This window comes from Oculina patagonica, chromosome 13 (genome assembly GCF_052425735.1).
Source record: "Oculina patagonica isolate OP01 chromosome 13, crgOcupat, whole genome shotgun sequence".
NCBI classification, from domain to species: Eukaryota; Metazoa; Cnidaria; class Anthozoa; order Scleractinia; family Oculinidae; genus Oculina; species Oculina patagonica.
This window is the reverse complement of record NC_135770.1, coordinates 12,330,147-12,347,779: the sequence shown is the minus strand read 5'-3', so window position 1 is coordinate 12,347,779 and position 17,633 is coordinate 12,330,147. Positions and strand designations below refer to the sequence as shown.

Genomic DNA, 17,633 nt, shown 5'->3' with positions numbered 1-17,633 from the left:
GTCATGGTCAGTAAATTGAAGATTCCATCTTGTTGTAACATTTGGTCAGACTCTTGTTACAAAAACGGGCTCATTTTATTTGCGATGCATTATGTTTCGCTACATTCATTTTCTATTCGTTCTCTTAAATATACAGCCGTATCGTCGAAGTAAAGATTAATTTTAAAACTGACCAGTACAAGAGTATTAGCAATGTAACCTGCAATTCTAATTCTGCTCAATTCTATTTTCTCCATCGGAGCTGACGGGCGGCGCGCCTCATACAGTCCGATGTAACCTGCAATTCTAATTCTGCTCAATTATATTTTCTCCATCGGAGCTGGCGGGCGGCGCGCCTCATACAGTCCGATGTAACCTGCAATTCTAATTCTGCTCAATTTTATTTTCTCCATCGGAGCTGGCAGGCGGCGCACCTCATACAGTCCGATGTAACCTGCAATTCTAATTCTGCTCAATTCTATTTTCTCCATCGGAGCTGGCGGGCGGCGCGCCTCATACAGTCCGATGTAACCTGCAATTCTAATTCTGCTCAATTCTATTTTCTCCATCGGAGCTGACGGGCGGCGCGCCTCATACAGTCCGATGTAACCTGCAATTCTAATTCTGCTCAATTATATTTTCTCCATCGGAGCTGGCGGGCGGCGCGCCTCATACAGTCCGATGTAACCTGCAATTCTAATTCTGCTCAATTCTATTTTCTCCATCGGAGCTGGCGGGCGGCGCGCCTCATACAGTCCGATGTAACCTGCAATTCTAATTCTGCTCAATTCTATTTTCTCCATCGGAGCTGGCGGGCGGCGCGCCTCATACAGTCCGATGTAACCTGCAATTCTAGACTGCACCACTTTAAAATATTTTCTCCATCGGAGCTGGCGGGCGGCGCGCCTCATACAGTCCGATGTAACCTGTAATTCTAATACTGCACTGCCTTTTAATATTTTCTTCATCGGAGCTGGCGGGCGGCACGCCTCATACAGTCCGATGTAACCTGCAATTCTAATACTTCTACGCTTTAAAATTGTTTTTATGTTCTTTCCTTCAACTGGTGGGTCATATAGTTTAGACCGCAACACGGAGATACTTATCATCGAGCCACAATATATACTTTTAAGTCTGTTCTCCCAATGGAATACATAATCAAGAGTAACTAATCATTAGCTGGCAACCTTTTTTTTTTGTCTGTTAGGTGGTGCAGCCATGTCATGGAACAACTGCAAAAAATAATTTTATGTGCATGTTTCTATTGAAGACGGCTGCACACATATGCTTGCCGCAACACTTGTACATTGTACAAAATGCTGAAAATGGAAACAGTGCGGCGTTATTTAGCATTGTTTTCCATTGGATGCGTTTTTCTTCTGAAGGCTTTGCTTCGATACAGCTTTAAGATTCAGTTTCGTAATTTTACGGGCCTGTTACCGGTACGAGTCAGGTACGCAAAAGGCCGCTACTCTCGCAGTTCAAGAATTAAACTGCTTTGGCCTTTAAAAAAAACATAGGAAAATTCCTTTCTATTATTGTCGGCCGCTCATTATGCAGCTAATTCAGTTTGGTAAGTTACTTGCGGCTATAATATGCGCTCGTCAGTTCGAAAATTCTATAGTTTTTTGAAAGGCTCGAACAGGAAAATCGAATAACATGTACTGATACAGCAGTCCGGCTGTATTTTATTAACAGACTCCCCGGTATTATAAAATGTGCTGTGCATTTTCGTTGTTAGTTTAAAAATTTGTTTATTTTCACGCTTTCTTCAATAATCATCTTTAAAACTTGTTCCTTGTTTCTCCGATTTTGCCGAGGTACATCGACAACATTTTAAAAACTCGAAATCACAGCGCGCTGTTATCACAACATCACAACATTATAAGTCGACGGTATTATGATCATCTTTTTCTGGTCTTCATTAGATAAATATAATGTTTTTGACAGCGAAACAGATTATGACACCTTTCGCGGCTCAAGCGAAGGAACCTGGTGTGAGGTATGTTAGGAATGCTAGGATAATATCCTAGCATTCCTCTGAAGTACTTACAGTTGACACCGCCTGCGTCCCCTCATGTGTGATCAAGAAACATCGTGTTCATTCACAATTTGTCGTATTTTTGCACTGGAACGGAATTATTTTCGAATAACAGTTTCTAACGACAAAATTTTACAAGGTTAACTGAAGCGTAACCGGTGTAAGTTGACTCGGGTAAGTAGGGTTACCCTACCTGCGAATTTTAATTTGCTTGTAAACCCGGGCTATCTTCTAACCCTCTTGCTAGGGTAACTCTAGCACTTAGGGTTACCCTACCTGCTTGTAAACAGGCCCTAATTTTGCCGTAAATCAGCTAAAATGTAGACAATTGCGTTACACGGCTTGTCACAATACCCGTAAACATTTTTACAATTTCTGTATTTTAAGTAATCTAACATTTAAGATACACGAAAAGGAGTATACGTCACATGCCGATTGTAAATGGGTACTTAAAGTAAAACCTTTACTTGTTATATTACCCTATAATGAATATATGTTTAACCTATCATTGAGGTGTTGCTTTTCCTGCGAGCTGGCTGTGCTGTTTACTACTCTTCAGCTGAAATTGTAAACAAGGCAATGTACCATGTTTTGTCTGCTTTTAAACACTTGAAAGTGTATCTACATTTAATAAGACAATTCAGAAGAATTCAAACGGCCTCAGTTATAAGATCTTTATTTTACATGCACCCATCATGACGGAGAGTGTGATTGGGCGCTATGCTACACGGAAAATAATTGTCGTTTCTTTTATAATCGCATAAGATAATCCTCGAAACAACGAATAGGCATACTAGGTTCACATTGAAAAATGCCCCTACTTTCACAAAGTTCGCTTATTCATGATCATTGTAAGGTATTAGTTTTTAGATCTAGTGTTATTTTTGTTCTAGTACAGTTCGCTGAAAGTTAGTATTTTCAAATATATTTACGTTAAATCGGTAGGCATGTAATTCGGTCTACTGGTGAATCCAGCGGTGACGACCAGTTCTTCATCTTTTGTTACAAAACTGACTATTTTGTTTTAAAATCAGTGCCAACTAGACTCCACCTCCCACTCCATTTTAAAGAAACGAACGGGCGAATTTTCAGCTCCCCTCCTGCTGTCCACTGATGGCGGTTTCAGTTGCATAAGCCGTTAAGGCAATTGTTTTCAATGTAAAGCTTGCCAAAAAAATCTTATCCTCTTTATGGAGAGCTATAGTTTTGTTTGTGCCACTAAAAAATGGGCAAAACGAGGTGAGATTATTGCAACAACTGACTGCGGCAAATCAAAGGCCGTAAGGGAGGTTGAGAAGGTTGGGGGGGGGGGGGGAGGGAGGGGAGCTTGCAGGGTGGAATTTAAAATTTTTTCAGCAACGTACATGTATGTAAATTATGCGATTACTGCTCTTAATTAAATAAACATAATCGTCTCCACCAAATGCTGGTATAACGAATTTGTCAATTCTCAAATATTGGATGGAGAGCAGACGACTTCTTTGCAAGTTTTCACTCATAGATATCCATAGAAGGCTTTTTCGGGTTATCGTATCCCACCCCTCTTATAGGAAAAGAAATTCAAAAGCCTGCCTACTTCGCCGCTCCTTTGCCCTGTACCTTTTGTTCCCCTTTTGCTGCCTATACATAACGCTTCCAGTTGCATGAGGGTGATTTTTCAATGTGAAACGTCACTAAACGCTCTTAGCCTGTTTTTAAGGGCTAAGCTTGAAATTTTGCACTAAAAATAACTGGAGCCGGCTGGGGTTAAGGTAACAACTGTGGAAGATAAGAAAACTGAAAGGAGTAGGGAGAAGAGGGGTTTATCACTGACCCCATAACGAGGGCTGACAATAACATTTTACATCAAGTGTCACTGGAGCATTTCTCAAAAATCTGTCAAAGGATCCCTGTGCTGAGCCCAAGGTAGATACTCGGGATTTCAAGTGACAGAAATAATGATAGGATTTTTTGGGGGTTTGAAATTTTTAATTCTGGGAATTGTTTGTCTAGGAAAATTTTTAAAAGTATTTTATGGGTGTTCTGAATAAAGAAGGGATCTTGGGGGAATAAAAAACAATCTAAAATTCGTGGCCATGGTGGTGCATTGCATGGTTGCATAGTATCGCGAATAACGTACAAACAAATGTTTTTTACTGATGATTAATCTTAAATGATGGTGTTCCAGTCCTTTGCTTTGCATATAAGCTCGAGCGTTCCCCCTGAGATTCCATTTTTTCTTTGCATGTGTTACCATCATTGCCCCTGTCTGGAAATCTAATGGACAGAAATTCGGCATAAGATATTTTTGGGGTAAATATTTTTGTCCAGGTATTTTTTTAGAGTGTTTTTGAAAGCCCTCGGGGTTTTAGGGGGGTTCCATTGTCCCCATTACTTGAAATCCCAAGTACCCCCCCCCCTCCCACCTCCTCGAGGTGCTGTGCATGTCTGTTATGTTTCCATCGTCCAAAATAAAGCAGCTTTACACTTGCTAAGACCATTATTTGCATTTTTTATTATCCTGAATTTCTGTTCTTTCATTTGACTCACAATTACTTCCTTCTCGTTATTTACGACGACAAGTGGAGGCAGGTTCTCTGCTGCTAATTTTGACAGCTTCTCTTCTTTGGAAATTGAACACAAAAATTTCCCTGCGTGATCTGCACATACCTTATGGAAACAGAAGGAAAACTGCCAAACGTATGTATGACGAAATGCCTGCATTCAGACAAGAAGCGAGTGAGACGTCGATATCTACCTGATCCAACGGGAATCAAATGTCCCGTTCTTTTCATGATTAACTTGGAGAAGATTTTGTTTATCCCTTAAGCTTCCTTCGGCATTCGGACATTTTACTCTGACGATTTTATGCTTTGGTTTCTCTTGAAGGACCCTACATCTTTAGGTGCCTCTTGTCCAGCCGAGACCATGGGATTAGCAGTCATTACGTCGACACTTTGCATTGAGGAGTGTAAAAAATCGTAGCTCGATCAAGAATCAGCTCTACTTCACTCTCCATATCATGAAACTCCCAGAGTGACTTGTGCTGTGCTATATTTTCAAAGCATGATTATAGCGAGACTTTCTCCGTAGGCTGATTTCTGTCGCTGCGATCAAAGGAGCACTGACTTAAAAAGAACAACAAGCATTCATCTTGTTTTATCCACAAAACGCGAAGAGTTGTGTTTACCGATCGAGGAATGGAATTGGTTGAGGACTTTTTATCAAAATACAAATAATTTAATTATACAATTTGCAGGTCTCAAAGACACTGGATTCAGGACTGATGCAAATATTGCGTTAAAATCTGGCGCTAATCATATTCGAAGCTTCAGTTCCTTGAAACGTACTATTCGGGCACAAAATACATAGAACTCTGTACATAACTTAGAAAGGCAATGCTGTTTTATCTGTCTTATACCATAAAATTATTTAAAATCCTCAATATTACCTTCAATGTTGATATGTTTTGGCCGTTTACAATTCTCCCCAATAATTTCTTATGCTTTATATTTTTCTCCTTTAAAGGACATGAATTGGACAAAATATCGGCAATTTGAGACAAAAAGGAAACAACAACACATCATCGCACTGTTTCTTTCAGATCACGCAAAGAAATAAACCAAACAATATTGACTCGTTATTACGTGAAATAACTGAACTGAGAATGCTTTCCTTTTTTACGACCGGTTTTTGTGGATGATCGAATGATCAACAGCTTAAAACAACTATTAACACAGAACTAAACCATCTAGCATGTTGTGATCAAGAGTGTGTAGAGATCACGCAAAGGTTCAAGAAATGGCGAAGGGAAAAATCTAATATTGCCTTTACCTTTTTAAATAGTTCACCACATGACTTGTTTCTATGCATGGCTTGTTTGACGGAATTCTCACAAGAGCGTCAAACATGCATTGAAAACGATAATTCCATTCGCTATTTACTGCATGTGTCACGCAATTTCTGTCACGCAAAAACGGCAGATTATCAGCAAAATTAGTGAAATACAGGCCAAAGCGGGCCACTAAAAACCTTTTCCTCAGATATTTTTTTAGATATCCTATTAGATAAGTGTCTAGTTAGTCCATAAAAATTGTTTTTACGATATTTTAAGTTATCGCACATAGAAAAAAATGGCAGAGTTTTACTGCATAATTTCGCTCGCTACTCATTTCCAAATTTTGCCCTTGAATTTATCCCCGTTTCAGGCTAAAAATTAATCTTGATTTGTTTTATTTTTCGCTCAGTCATACAATTAAGACCTAATTACATTATAAATATTATTAAATGATCAATAAACAGCTGCTGTATAATGCGCGAGGCCATCAAACTTTCCGAAAAAATCAGTAAAATCGGAAGTGGATTTTGAGCGCAATTTGGAGCAAATCTTTTTTGACATATTTCTACGAAAGGAAGCTGTGTTAGGAAAAACTAACTACGGTCCGTTTGGTTTCTCACCTGGACCTATCTATGGGCAAAATATTAGCGAAATCGTTTATTCCATTTGTTCCGCTGTCTGGTTGATAATTCTAGAAAGTCGCACTTAATATAAATTGATTTCGCTTTCAGCCAAAGCAAAATTAGTGAGGAATGTTTCCCCGAGACCCCCATTGTTCTCCGAGGCGAAGTCTTGGTCAACATTTGACGTCGAGTGGAAACAAAACTCACTGTTTCCACTGGGGCTAGTCATTTATTGCTGAATACCGCATCGCATACCACGAGGACGAGCGATTGAATGACTTTAATATGGAAGTGGAAAACAGCTAGTTCAAAGAACCAAATTTGTTTTAGAACTCCTCTACCGCCGAAAAAGTCTTCTTCGATATCTTGCTATTATCTCTAGCTCCTATGAAACAAGAAAGACAGGAAAACTGAAACCACCTTTTATATCAATAAAACAATAATCCCATTATTCTTTTATTTCATACAATTGGGGGTACTTCTCGTAGTGATTTGTCTATCAACGCTATTAAATTTCTACCTGATGGAATTTTTGCCAATCTGATACATTTGAAATATCTGTAAGTACGATAAGCATAATGTCAAAATAAATTAATCAAATTAATTAATTTAATTAAATAAAAAAAAATATAATCGCATAAGATAATCCTCGAAACAACGAATAGGCATACTAGGTTCACATTGAAAAATGCCCCTACTTTCACAAAGTTCGCTTATTCATGATCATTGTAAGGTATTAGTTTTTAGATCTAGTGTTATTTTTGTTCTAGTACAGTTCGCTGAAAGTTAGTATTTTCAAATATATTTACGTTAAATCGGTAGGCATGTAATTCGGTCTACTGGTGAATCCAGCGGTGACGACCAGTTCTTCATCTTTTGTTACAAAACTGACTATTTTGTTTTAAAATCAGTGCCAACTAGACTCCACCTCCCACTCCATTTTAAAGAAACGAACGGGCGAATTTTCAGCTCCCCTCCTGCTGTCCACTGATGGCGGTTTCAGTTGCATAAGCCGTTAAGGCAATTGTTTTCAATGTAAAGCTTGCCAAAAAAATCTTATCCTCTTTATGGAGAGCTATAGTTTTGTTTGTGCCACTAAAAAATGGGCAAAACGAGGTGAGATTATTGCAACAACTGACTGCGGCAAATCAAAGGCCGTAAGGGAGGTTGAGAAGGTTGGGGGGGGGGGGGAGGGAGGGGAGCTTGCAGGGTGGAATTTAAAATTTTTTCAGCAACGTACATGTATGTAAATTATGCGATTACTGCTCTTAATTAAATAAACATAATCGTCTCCACCAAATGCTGGTATAACGAATTTGTCAATTCTCAAATATTGGATGGAGAGCAGACGACTTCTTTGCAAGTTTTCACTCATAGATATCCATAGAAGGCTTTTTCGGGTTATCGTATCCCACCCCTCTTATAGGAAAAGAAATTCAAAAGCCTGCCTACTTCGCCGCTCCTTTGCCCTGTACCTTTTGTTCCCCTTTTGCTGCCTATACATAACGCTTCCAGTTGCATGAGGGTGATTTTTCAATGTGAAACGTCACTAAACGCTCTTAGCCTGTTTTTAAGGGCTAAGCTTGAAATTTTGCACTAAAAATAACTGGAGCCGGCTGGGGTTAAGGTAACAACTGTGGAAGATAAGAAAACTGAAAGGAGTAGGGAGAAGAGGGGTTTATCACTGACCCCATAACGAGGGCTGACAATAACATTTTACATCAAGTGTCACTGGAGCATTTCTCAAAAATCTGTCAAAGGATCCCTGTGCTGAGCCCAAGGTAGATACTCGGGATTTCAAGTGACAGAAATAATGATAGGATTTTTTGGGGGTTTGAAATTTTTAATTCTGGGAATTGTTTGTCTAGGAAAATTTTTAAAAGTATTTTATGGGTGTTCTGAATAAAGAAGGGATCTTGGGGGAATAAAAAACAATCTAAAATTCGTGGCCATGGTGGTGCATTGCATGGTTGCATAGTATCGCGAATAACGTACAAACAAATGTTTTTTACTGATGATTAATCTTAAATGATGGTGTTCCAGTCCTTTGCTTTGCATATAAGCTCGAGCGTTCCCCCTGAGATTCCATTTTTTCTTTGCATGTGTTACCATCATTGCCCCTGTCTGGAAATCTAATGGACAGAAATTCGGCATAAGATATTTTTGGGGTAAATATTTTTGTCCAGGTATTTTTTTAGAGTGTTTTTGAAAGCCCTCGGGGTTTTAGGGGGGTTCCATTGTCCCCATTACTTGAAATCCCAAGTACCCCCCCCCCCCCTCCCACCTCCTCGAGGTGCTGTGCATGTCTGTTATGTTTCCATCGTCCAAAATAAAGCAGCTTTACACTTGCTAAGACCATTATTTGCATTTTTTATTATCCTGAATTTCTGTTCTTTCATTTGACTCACAATTACTTCCTTCTCGTTATTTACGACGACAAGTGGAGGCAGGTTCTCTGCTGCTAATTTTGACAGCTTCTCTTCTTTGGAAATTGAACACAAAAATTTCCCTGCGTGATCTGCACATACCTTATGGAAACAGAAGGAAAACTGCCAAACGTATGTATGACGAAATGCCTGCATTCAGACAAGAAGCGAGTGAGATGTCGATATCTACCTGATCCAACGGGAATCAAATGTCCCGTTCTTTTCATGATTAACTTGGAGAAGATTTTGTTTATCCCTTAAGCTTCCTTCGGCATTCGGACATTTTACTCTGACGATTTTATGCTTTGGTTTCTCTTGAAGGACCCTACATCTTTAGGTGCCTCTTGTCCAGCCGAGACCATGGGATTAGCAGTCATTACGTCGACACTTTGCATTGAGGAGTGTAAAAAATCGTAGCTCGATCAAGAATCAGCTCTACTTCACTCTCCATATCATGAAACTCCCAGAGTGACTTGTGCTGTGCTATATTTTCAAAGCATGATTATAGCGAGACTTTCTCCGTAGGCTGATTTCTGTCGCTGCGATCAAAGGAGCACTGACTTAAAAAGAACAACAAGCATTCATCTTGTTTTATCCACAAAACGCGAAGAGTTGTGTTTACCGATCGAGGAATGGAATTGGTTGAGGACTTTTTATCAAAATACAAATAATTTAATTATACAATTTGCAGGTCTCAAAGACACTGGATTCAGGACTGATGCAAATATTGCGTTAAAATCTGGCGCTAATCATATTCGAAGCTTCAGTTCCTTGAAACGTACTATTCGGGCACAAAATACATAGAACTCTGTACATAACTTAGAAAGGCAATGCTGTTTTATCTGTCTTATACCATAAAATTATTTAAAATCCTCAATATTACCTTCAATGTTGATATGTTTTGGCCGTTTACAATTCTCCCCAATAATTTCTTATGCTTTATATTTTTCTCCTTAAAAGGACATGAATTGGACAAAATATCGGCAATTTGAGACAAAAAGGAAACAACAACACATCATCGCACTGTTTCTTTTAGATCACGCAAAGAAATAAACCAAACAATATTGACTCGTTATTACGTGAAATAACTGAACTGAGAATGCTTTCCTTTTTTACGACCGGTTTTTGTGGATGATCGAATGATCAACAGCTTAAAACAACTATTAACACAGAACTAAACCATCTAGCATGTTGTGATCAAGAGTGTGTAGAGATCACGCAAAGGTTCAAGAAATGGCGAAGGGAAAAATCTAATATTGCCTTTACCTTTTTAAATAGTTCACCACATGACTTGTTTCTATGCATGGCTTGTTTGACGGAATTCTCACAAGAGCGTCAAACATGCATTGAAAACGATAATTCCATTCGCTGTTTACTGCATGTGTCACGCAATTTCTGTCACGCAAAAACGGCAGATTATCAGCAAAATTAGTGATAAATACAGGCCAAAGCGGGCCACTAAAAACCTTTTCCTCAGATATTTTTTTAGATATCCTATTAGATAAGTGTCTAGTTAGTCCATAAAAATTGTTTTTACGATATTTTAAGTTATCGCACATAGAAAAAAATGGCAGAGTTTTACTGCATAATTTCGCTCGCTACTCATTTCCAAATTTTGCCCTTGAATTTATCCCCGTTTCAGGCTAAAAATTAATCTTGATTTGTTTTATTTTTCGCTCAGTCATACAATTAAGACCTAATTACATTATAAATATTATTAAATGATCAATAAACAGCTGCTGTATAATGCGCGAGGCCATCAAACTTTCCGAAAAAATTAGTAAAATCGGAAGTGGATTTTGAGCGCAATTTGGAGCAAATCTTTTTTGACATATTTCTACGAAAGGAAGCTGTGTTAGGAAAAACTAACTACGGTCCGTTTGGTTTCTCACCTGGACCTATCTATGGGCAAAATATTAGCGAAATCGTTTATTCCATTTGTTCCGCTGTCTGGTTGATAATTCTAGAAAGTCGCACTTAATATAAATTGATTTCGCTTTCAGCCAAAGCAAAATTAGTGAGGAATGTTTCCCCGAGACCCCCATTGTTCTCCGAGGCGAAGTCTTGGTCAACATTTGACGTCGAGTGGAAACAAAACTCACTGTTTCCACTGGGGCTAGTCATTTATTGCTGAATACCGCATCGCATACCACGAGGACGAGCGATTGAATGACTTTAATATGGAAGTGGAAAACAGCTAGTTCAAAGAACCAAATTTGTTTTAGAACTCCTCTACCGCCGAAAAAGTCTTCTTCGATATCTTGCTATTATCTCTAGCTCCTATGAAACAAGAAAGACAGGAAAACTGAAACCACCTTTTATATCAATAAAACAATAATCCCATTATTCTTTTATTTCATACAATTGGGGGTACTTCTCGTAGTGATTTGTCTATCAACGCTATTAAATTTCTACCTGATGGAATTTTTGCCAATCTGATACGTTTGAAATATCTGTAAGTACGATAAGCATAATGTCAAAATAAATTAATCAAATTAATTAATTTAATTAAATAAAATGCTTCCAGAATCTTATACCTTATACCTGTATACCTTCCAAAGCTCTAAGGTAGGTAGGTAGGTATTCGTTTATTATAGTGTTCGAAACACATATCGATTAGCTTTCAAATAAAATGACTTCTCTGTTGTTATACTAGACCAATATAGGGGATTTGTAACACAGTAGCCGTAAAAGTTGGTGTATAAAGAAAAAAGCGTCAACCGTAGATTTAAAATTGTCAATACGATTGTAAATATGTAAACTGCTGCCGTTTTAACAAAGATGGGTTAAGTAACTTTTAAATATTCAAAAATGTTATTCTGCTCCTGTGATACTTTATTTCATACACTGCACTGAGTGGAACTTTCTCACAGGTATTTGTCTATCAACGCTATTACATCACTTGCTGATGGAGTTTTTTCCAATCTTGATTTGAAACTTCTGTAAGTACGCCTAGCGTAAGTATAAAACAAATGAGAAATGCTTTTACTATTTTATTTTTTTAAAAAGGGTCACTATTTAATCGACGAAATAATGTAAAAATGGTCCTGTAACCAGGTGGTTGATTCATTATTAAAAACAAAAAAAAAAGGTTTCTCTGGTTTAAATTTGTTTGAAAAAAGATCGTAAAAAACAAGCTCAGTGACAGCCTTTCCAAAGACTCCGCAGTTCTGATGGACTGCCTCCTCGTTTTTATGGTTTATAAAGATTCATAAGTCTGGTTTCACCTTAAGACCTATTGTTTCGTTCATAGACTCTCCAACTTACATGTTATCGAAACATTTGGCGCAGATCCTGAGTCCTCTAATGGGCACAGATTTCACGGTCAAGAACAGTGTGGAGTTTTGTGAACAGATGAAAAGTGTCTCATACAAAGAAGATGCAGAGCTGGTGTCTTTTGACGTTGTTTCTTTATTCACATCTATATCTGTGAAACTCGCCATTCAAGTTGCTAAAGATTTGCTTTCCAGTGATGACACCTTGCAGGATAAAACCATTGTTGACCTGTTGGATTTTTTGTTTGTCGACAACAAATTTTAAGTAAAACAACCATGACTACCAACAGATCTTCGGAACCGCCATGGGTTCTCCAATGTCAGCGGTTATGGAAAATCTGGTCATGGAAGACCTTGAAAAACGAGCACTATCCACCTCCCTTACCGAACCAGAGTTTCAGGCAAAATTATTTTTTGACGCGAATTTGGGTGGGTGTTTTTCAAAAAGACAGCCTCTTAAGTTTTAGTGTATTTATATTAAGATATTGGGGACACTACTTTAAGGTCACGCATGACCCTTGCAATCATTAGTATGTATTTATTTAAAGAGTATGCACGAACTGCCGGACGACTGAAGCCGACAACAAACGAAATATTCATGAGAAGTTTGTTTTTAAACTCTTTTGTTCAAGTAATTACTAGTAATTGTTCTCAGCTTTGTGCCGCGTGCGCTGGGACATGGGGAATTATCATAAATAGATTCACAGCTTTGAATATATCACACGTTGTTGTAAACATTGACTCGGAAGGTCTTCGGAAGCCTCAAAATCTTCAATTTTGTGTCCAAGTTTTCTCGGCCGATATAGAATTTCAAGAGTTGATTCGCGAGGAACATAAACTTGGTGTACTCTATTGTGCTCTGGCTAGAGCGAATTTTTAAATTTCCTTCTCAAAATGAAGATAGCATGTTTCAAAGTTTAGATTTCACATTTTTACTCTCTTAGAAGCCATTAACTTGTGCAGTTTTTGAAATCGAACATTTCGTTCTATTGGGAGCACCAAAGAAGTTACGATTTATCACTAGGCTATATAATCATTTAATTTGGTGCGCTGTGCTAGCTGAAAACTTGGACACAAAATCGCATTATCTTCAGTTAAACTTTTAAGGGCTTTTAACATCACAGACAACGGTCATCTCTCAGTAAAAGGACAATCATGATGTAATTCTATCATCCCTGAGTATCCTTATTAAATTTTAGAGGAATCGGTGTTCAAAATGTAGTGAATTAAAGCGTTACAAGATAGCACTCCAACAAGAAATTTGGCTAATGAATTTATTAATGAGCAAGGGTCCTGCGCGACCTTAACGGACAAAAACTTGTATTCGTTTGTCTCATGATAGAATCGCTTTGAGATGTTGATAGCGACGTTTCGACTGCAATACTACTAGTCTTCATCAGGCGTTGAGGTCGATTGTTTACGCGTCGCTATTTATGCACATTGGTTCGCTATTGGCGCATTTCGATCGTCATTATTTTTCCGTTTAACAGATGATGTTCCCTCAGAGGTCCGCTTTGTTGTTGAATGGCCGTTATGTTTTCTGATCGTTGGTATCCATGCTTCAGGAATTTCAATTCCGCTGTCTCTATTTATTTTATTAGGATGAAGTCTTGTTTGGATAGCCTCATTGACCCTGCGTGTGTATCGGTGAGGATCACGATGGATCACGATTTCTAAAATTTAAATAATGAAGATGAAAAGAAAAACGACTGTGATATCGCGACTTCGTAAAGTAAAAACAGTATATCAGTTTTAACCTTATGGTCATAAATAACGCGTATTGCATTCCACAGGGATTTGTCATCTAACAGTATTACATTTCTTCCTGAGCGGTTGTTCGCCGACCTAGACCTGGACGAACTGTAAGTAACAGACAGATAAAACGCGTTTCCGATTAAAAAAAGTCACATTTAGGCACAAAAAAGAATCGAAATTCAAGTTGCATTCCCTTGCTAGAATTTTAAATCAATCGAAGCTTCGGCCATGAGAGCTCTGACATCTTGATTCACAGCCTTATCCACACTTGCGCAATACGTGTATGATGTCGCGTCTAACTGCTGCCACTCCTTCCGGCCATTGCTCCTTATTGTCATTTGTTTTACGTATCATTGCGATGGTTGTCTCACACGGCGTCGATTTATCTCCAAAGGCTAAACATTTCATTTCATAGATATCTGGTGGTCCTGTGGTATCCAAGTCTAGATCTCGCCATAAGTAGCGGTAGTATTTACAGCCTCCCGGCTTACACGGACATGTCTCTGAACATGACAGAACATATATTCACAAAGGCTACAGGCCTTTCTGGGAAGGCAGTCGTTGAAGCACATATCGTTGTCCTGTGACGCTGAATCAATAACAACCCGCGGCAATTGCTTGTTTGGAGAGATGACTTGGTGATGGGGAAGCAGTCAGTGTTCTTTGTCCAATGTAAGCTCCTCAGGCATCAGCTTCCGTGCAAAGCTCTGCTCCAAATTCACATTGATTACATTACACTATTGGAGGAAGGGTCTTCCTGTCAGGATTCCAAAAAAAAGGATCTCACCCAGTGCGGAAACTGGCGGGCAATACTCTGATGTCTGTTGCAGCAAAAGTGATGGGCAAAGTGTTAATCAGAAGAATATCAGACAGAGTTGATGCAAAGCGACAGAAGGAGCAAGTTGGTCTCAGGCAATTAAGGAGTACGATAGAGGCAATGAAGGAGTACGATAGAGGCAATGAAGGAGTACGATAGAGCATATATTCGTCAATAGGAACATCGTGGAGCAAGCAGTCGAATGGAATTCCAGCTCTTATGAATGTTTCGTCGTCTACAAAACAGCCTTTGACAGCGTTCACATAGAAACGTAGTGGAGGATCATAGAGATTTATGGGATACCACTAAAGCTTGTCAGAATAGTTCTTAAAAAGCCGAGTATTCATTCCTTTATCGCATTTATTTCCTCGACAAAATCGAGTTGTAGTTGACCGTTTGCAGTTTGTTGTTGTCTGTGCGTTTTGAAATGCAGGGGCCTGATTTTCACGCCATTGCGAAATGCACCATCTGTGACTTATTGTGTAGAGCGAAAGCCAACTTCAAGTCAACTTGAAGAAAGCTTCTAGTCTGCTTCTGAAGTATTTAAGAATTCACTTAACGGGTGATACTTTTCACAGGTATTTATCTTCCAACGCTATTAAATTTCTACCTGGTAGACTGCTTGAGCACCAGTCCGAGCAAATGGAAGAGTTGTAAGTAAAGGAAAAGATACGTAGCATATTGTAGAATAATGTTTATTTTTCTTTTCTTTCAATTTTTTTTTTTTTTTATTAAAGTTGAGAAGAAAGGCTTATCATTCAGATATGCCTGAACAGAGTGCATGATTGCAAGGAAAAAGGCATTTAAAAAAGAAATGTAAGAATACATTTAATAAAACTTTTTTTTATTGTTATTATTCTTTGATTTTTAGGTATTTGGCGAATAACGAGATAACTTCACTTCCGAATAATATATTTGCCAAATTAACCGGCCTAGAGCATCTGTGCGTATTATGTTAGAACAATTATTATAATAATAGTATACTTACTAGACCACTCACCGAATAAAACTTTCCAGAGCGATTGTGTGGACAATACTCAGTAAAACAAAATTGAACCTTAAATTTAATTAGCTGTTTCATTTATTTCATTTATTAGTGTTTTTAGTAAATTATGACAATTGTATAGGTTCAAATCCATTTTGTTTTACATAGTAATGTAAGCGCATTGAGTTTTTTTTTTTTTTTAATGCGCCTACAATACGTTATTATAATTATTATTAAATATGTAAATGACCATAACTTGTTTAAAAATCCCAACTGGCAGGAGGCGAACCATGATGTTGGCTATTTATTATTTACATGTGAGTCAAGGAGTTACACTTAATACTACCGAGAACAACACCAGAACGGAATTTGAACCTGGAGCCTCCGGAACGCTGCCTCCAGGGGCCTCAAGTAGAAAAAAACGCTGTGTAGAAATAAACTTAACTAATTTCAAAAACATGAAACAACTTTTTAAAGACATCATTCGGCATGACTCATGCCATCTTCAGTTTATTGAGAATTTAAAAGTCTAGGGCTATATATATCCATGTATATACCCAAGCTACAAATACAAAAATTGAAATGTATACAAAGTAAAATTACTCTAACAAAAGATAACGGTAAAGCCGGTACAAAGTGGCAGGTACTGTCTGGTACTGTCTGGAACAGTAATTACTCACAGTGTGAGCTTTAGACCGTTATAAATAGAACAAAATATTAAAATAAAAAGGTGTTGACATGCTGCACTTGAGTGTTTAAATAAGTGGTTTTTAACTATTAATGTAAAAAAAGACTCTTTCAATTTAAGAAAATAAACGGTTTTAGCAGAAACCAAAATTTTAAAACAATCAGGTTTGTATAAGGAAATATAGATTTCAAACTTACATATAAATGTATAAAATTTAATTTCAATTCAAAACCTCGACAACAGTACGAGTGTCAATTTGCTGTTCACTTGTTTGTGATTTAAAAATACTTCACATCATTCTTGTACTAAATTTGGCCTGTCGAACAGCCATGAGAAAAGTAAATAAATTGAGAATATAATAAGTAAAAAAACAAAGGAGCGATGTATTTTTCATCTTTGTACATGCCAACAATGGCCTCATTGGAGTGGCGCTGTGGCCGAGCAAGGTGACGGACGTGAATTTAGTTTGTCTAAAAGAAGACTAAGGAATATATCAATGCTGATGTTATTCAGCACTCCAGCTACCCAAAATGGACGAAGACCAGAAGGAAGAAATTATGATAGTTAAAGTGATTGCTTAGTATTGCATTGCGCATCCTTTTTGCGCAGACCTTTACGTGCGATAAGCGCGCACACACAAACAAAATGGCCGCTTCTTTAATGCGGCTTGGCTCGCGCGAGAGATAAAACATTGTTTTCTTGTAAACGAGCAAGATGACCATTCTTTTTTTCTTCTTAGTTTGAGTGCAGTGGTCAAATTCTTCCTTTATAATGAATACAGATCCATTTCTATGGCAGAAAAATAAATTAACACCGGAAACGTGCACATTGCTAGTGCTCGCAAAAGAATTATTAAGGAATTATGTGGTATATACAAGGTCTTACCTTTAAACGTATACGGCAATCCCCCTTTTTTATTTCAAAATTTAGAGTTCCTTAAGGTAAACAACCAACAGACAAAGTTTGATTGAAGATCTATGAGCAGTTCTATTTTACAGAAATTACCTTAAGGTGATTTTACGGTATTGCATTGCGCATCCTTTCTGCGCATAAGTTTTCGCGTCATTTAGCGCGAGCACGAGCGCGCGCGCACACAGAACACTACGAGATTCCCTTCAGGCTAAGCTCGGTAAGGAAATAAATGGTCGTTTTCTCTTAAACGAGCACGGTGACCCCCATTTTTTTAAAGCATTAATTTAAATGTCATACTGTTGTCTAGAATATATA

At 38.0% G+C, this 17,633-nt stretch overlaps 1 protein-coding gene across 1 annotated transcript in view; it reads left to right on the top strand.

The window, feature by feature from the left end:
• Positions 1-17,633, top strand: part of LOC144636947 (uncharacterized) — a 78,254-nt gene that overhangs the window by 18,897 nt on the left and 41,724 nt on the right. Inside the window, exons 12-16 of the mRNA XM_078496142.1 lie at positions 11,270-11,341; positions 11,760-11,828; positions 13,955-14,023; positions 15,312-15,386; positions 15,605-15,676. Of these exons, the coding sequence (XP_078352268.1) occupies positions 11,270-11,341; positions 11,760-11,828; positions 13,955-14,023; positions 15,312-15,386; positions 15,605-15,676 (357 nt within the window). The remainder of the gene's footprint in view (positions 1-11,269; positions 11,342-11,759; positions 11,829-13,954; positions 14,024-15,311; positions 15,387-15,604; positions 15,677-17,633) is intronic.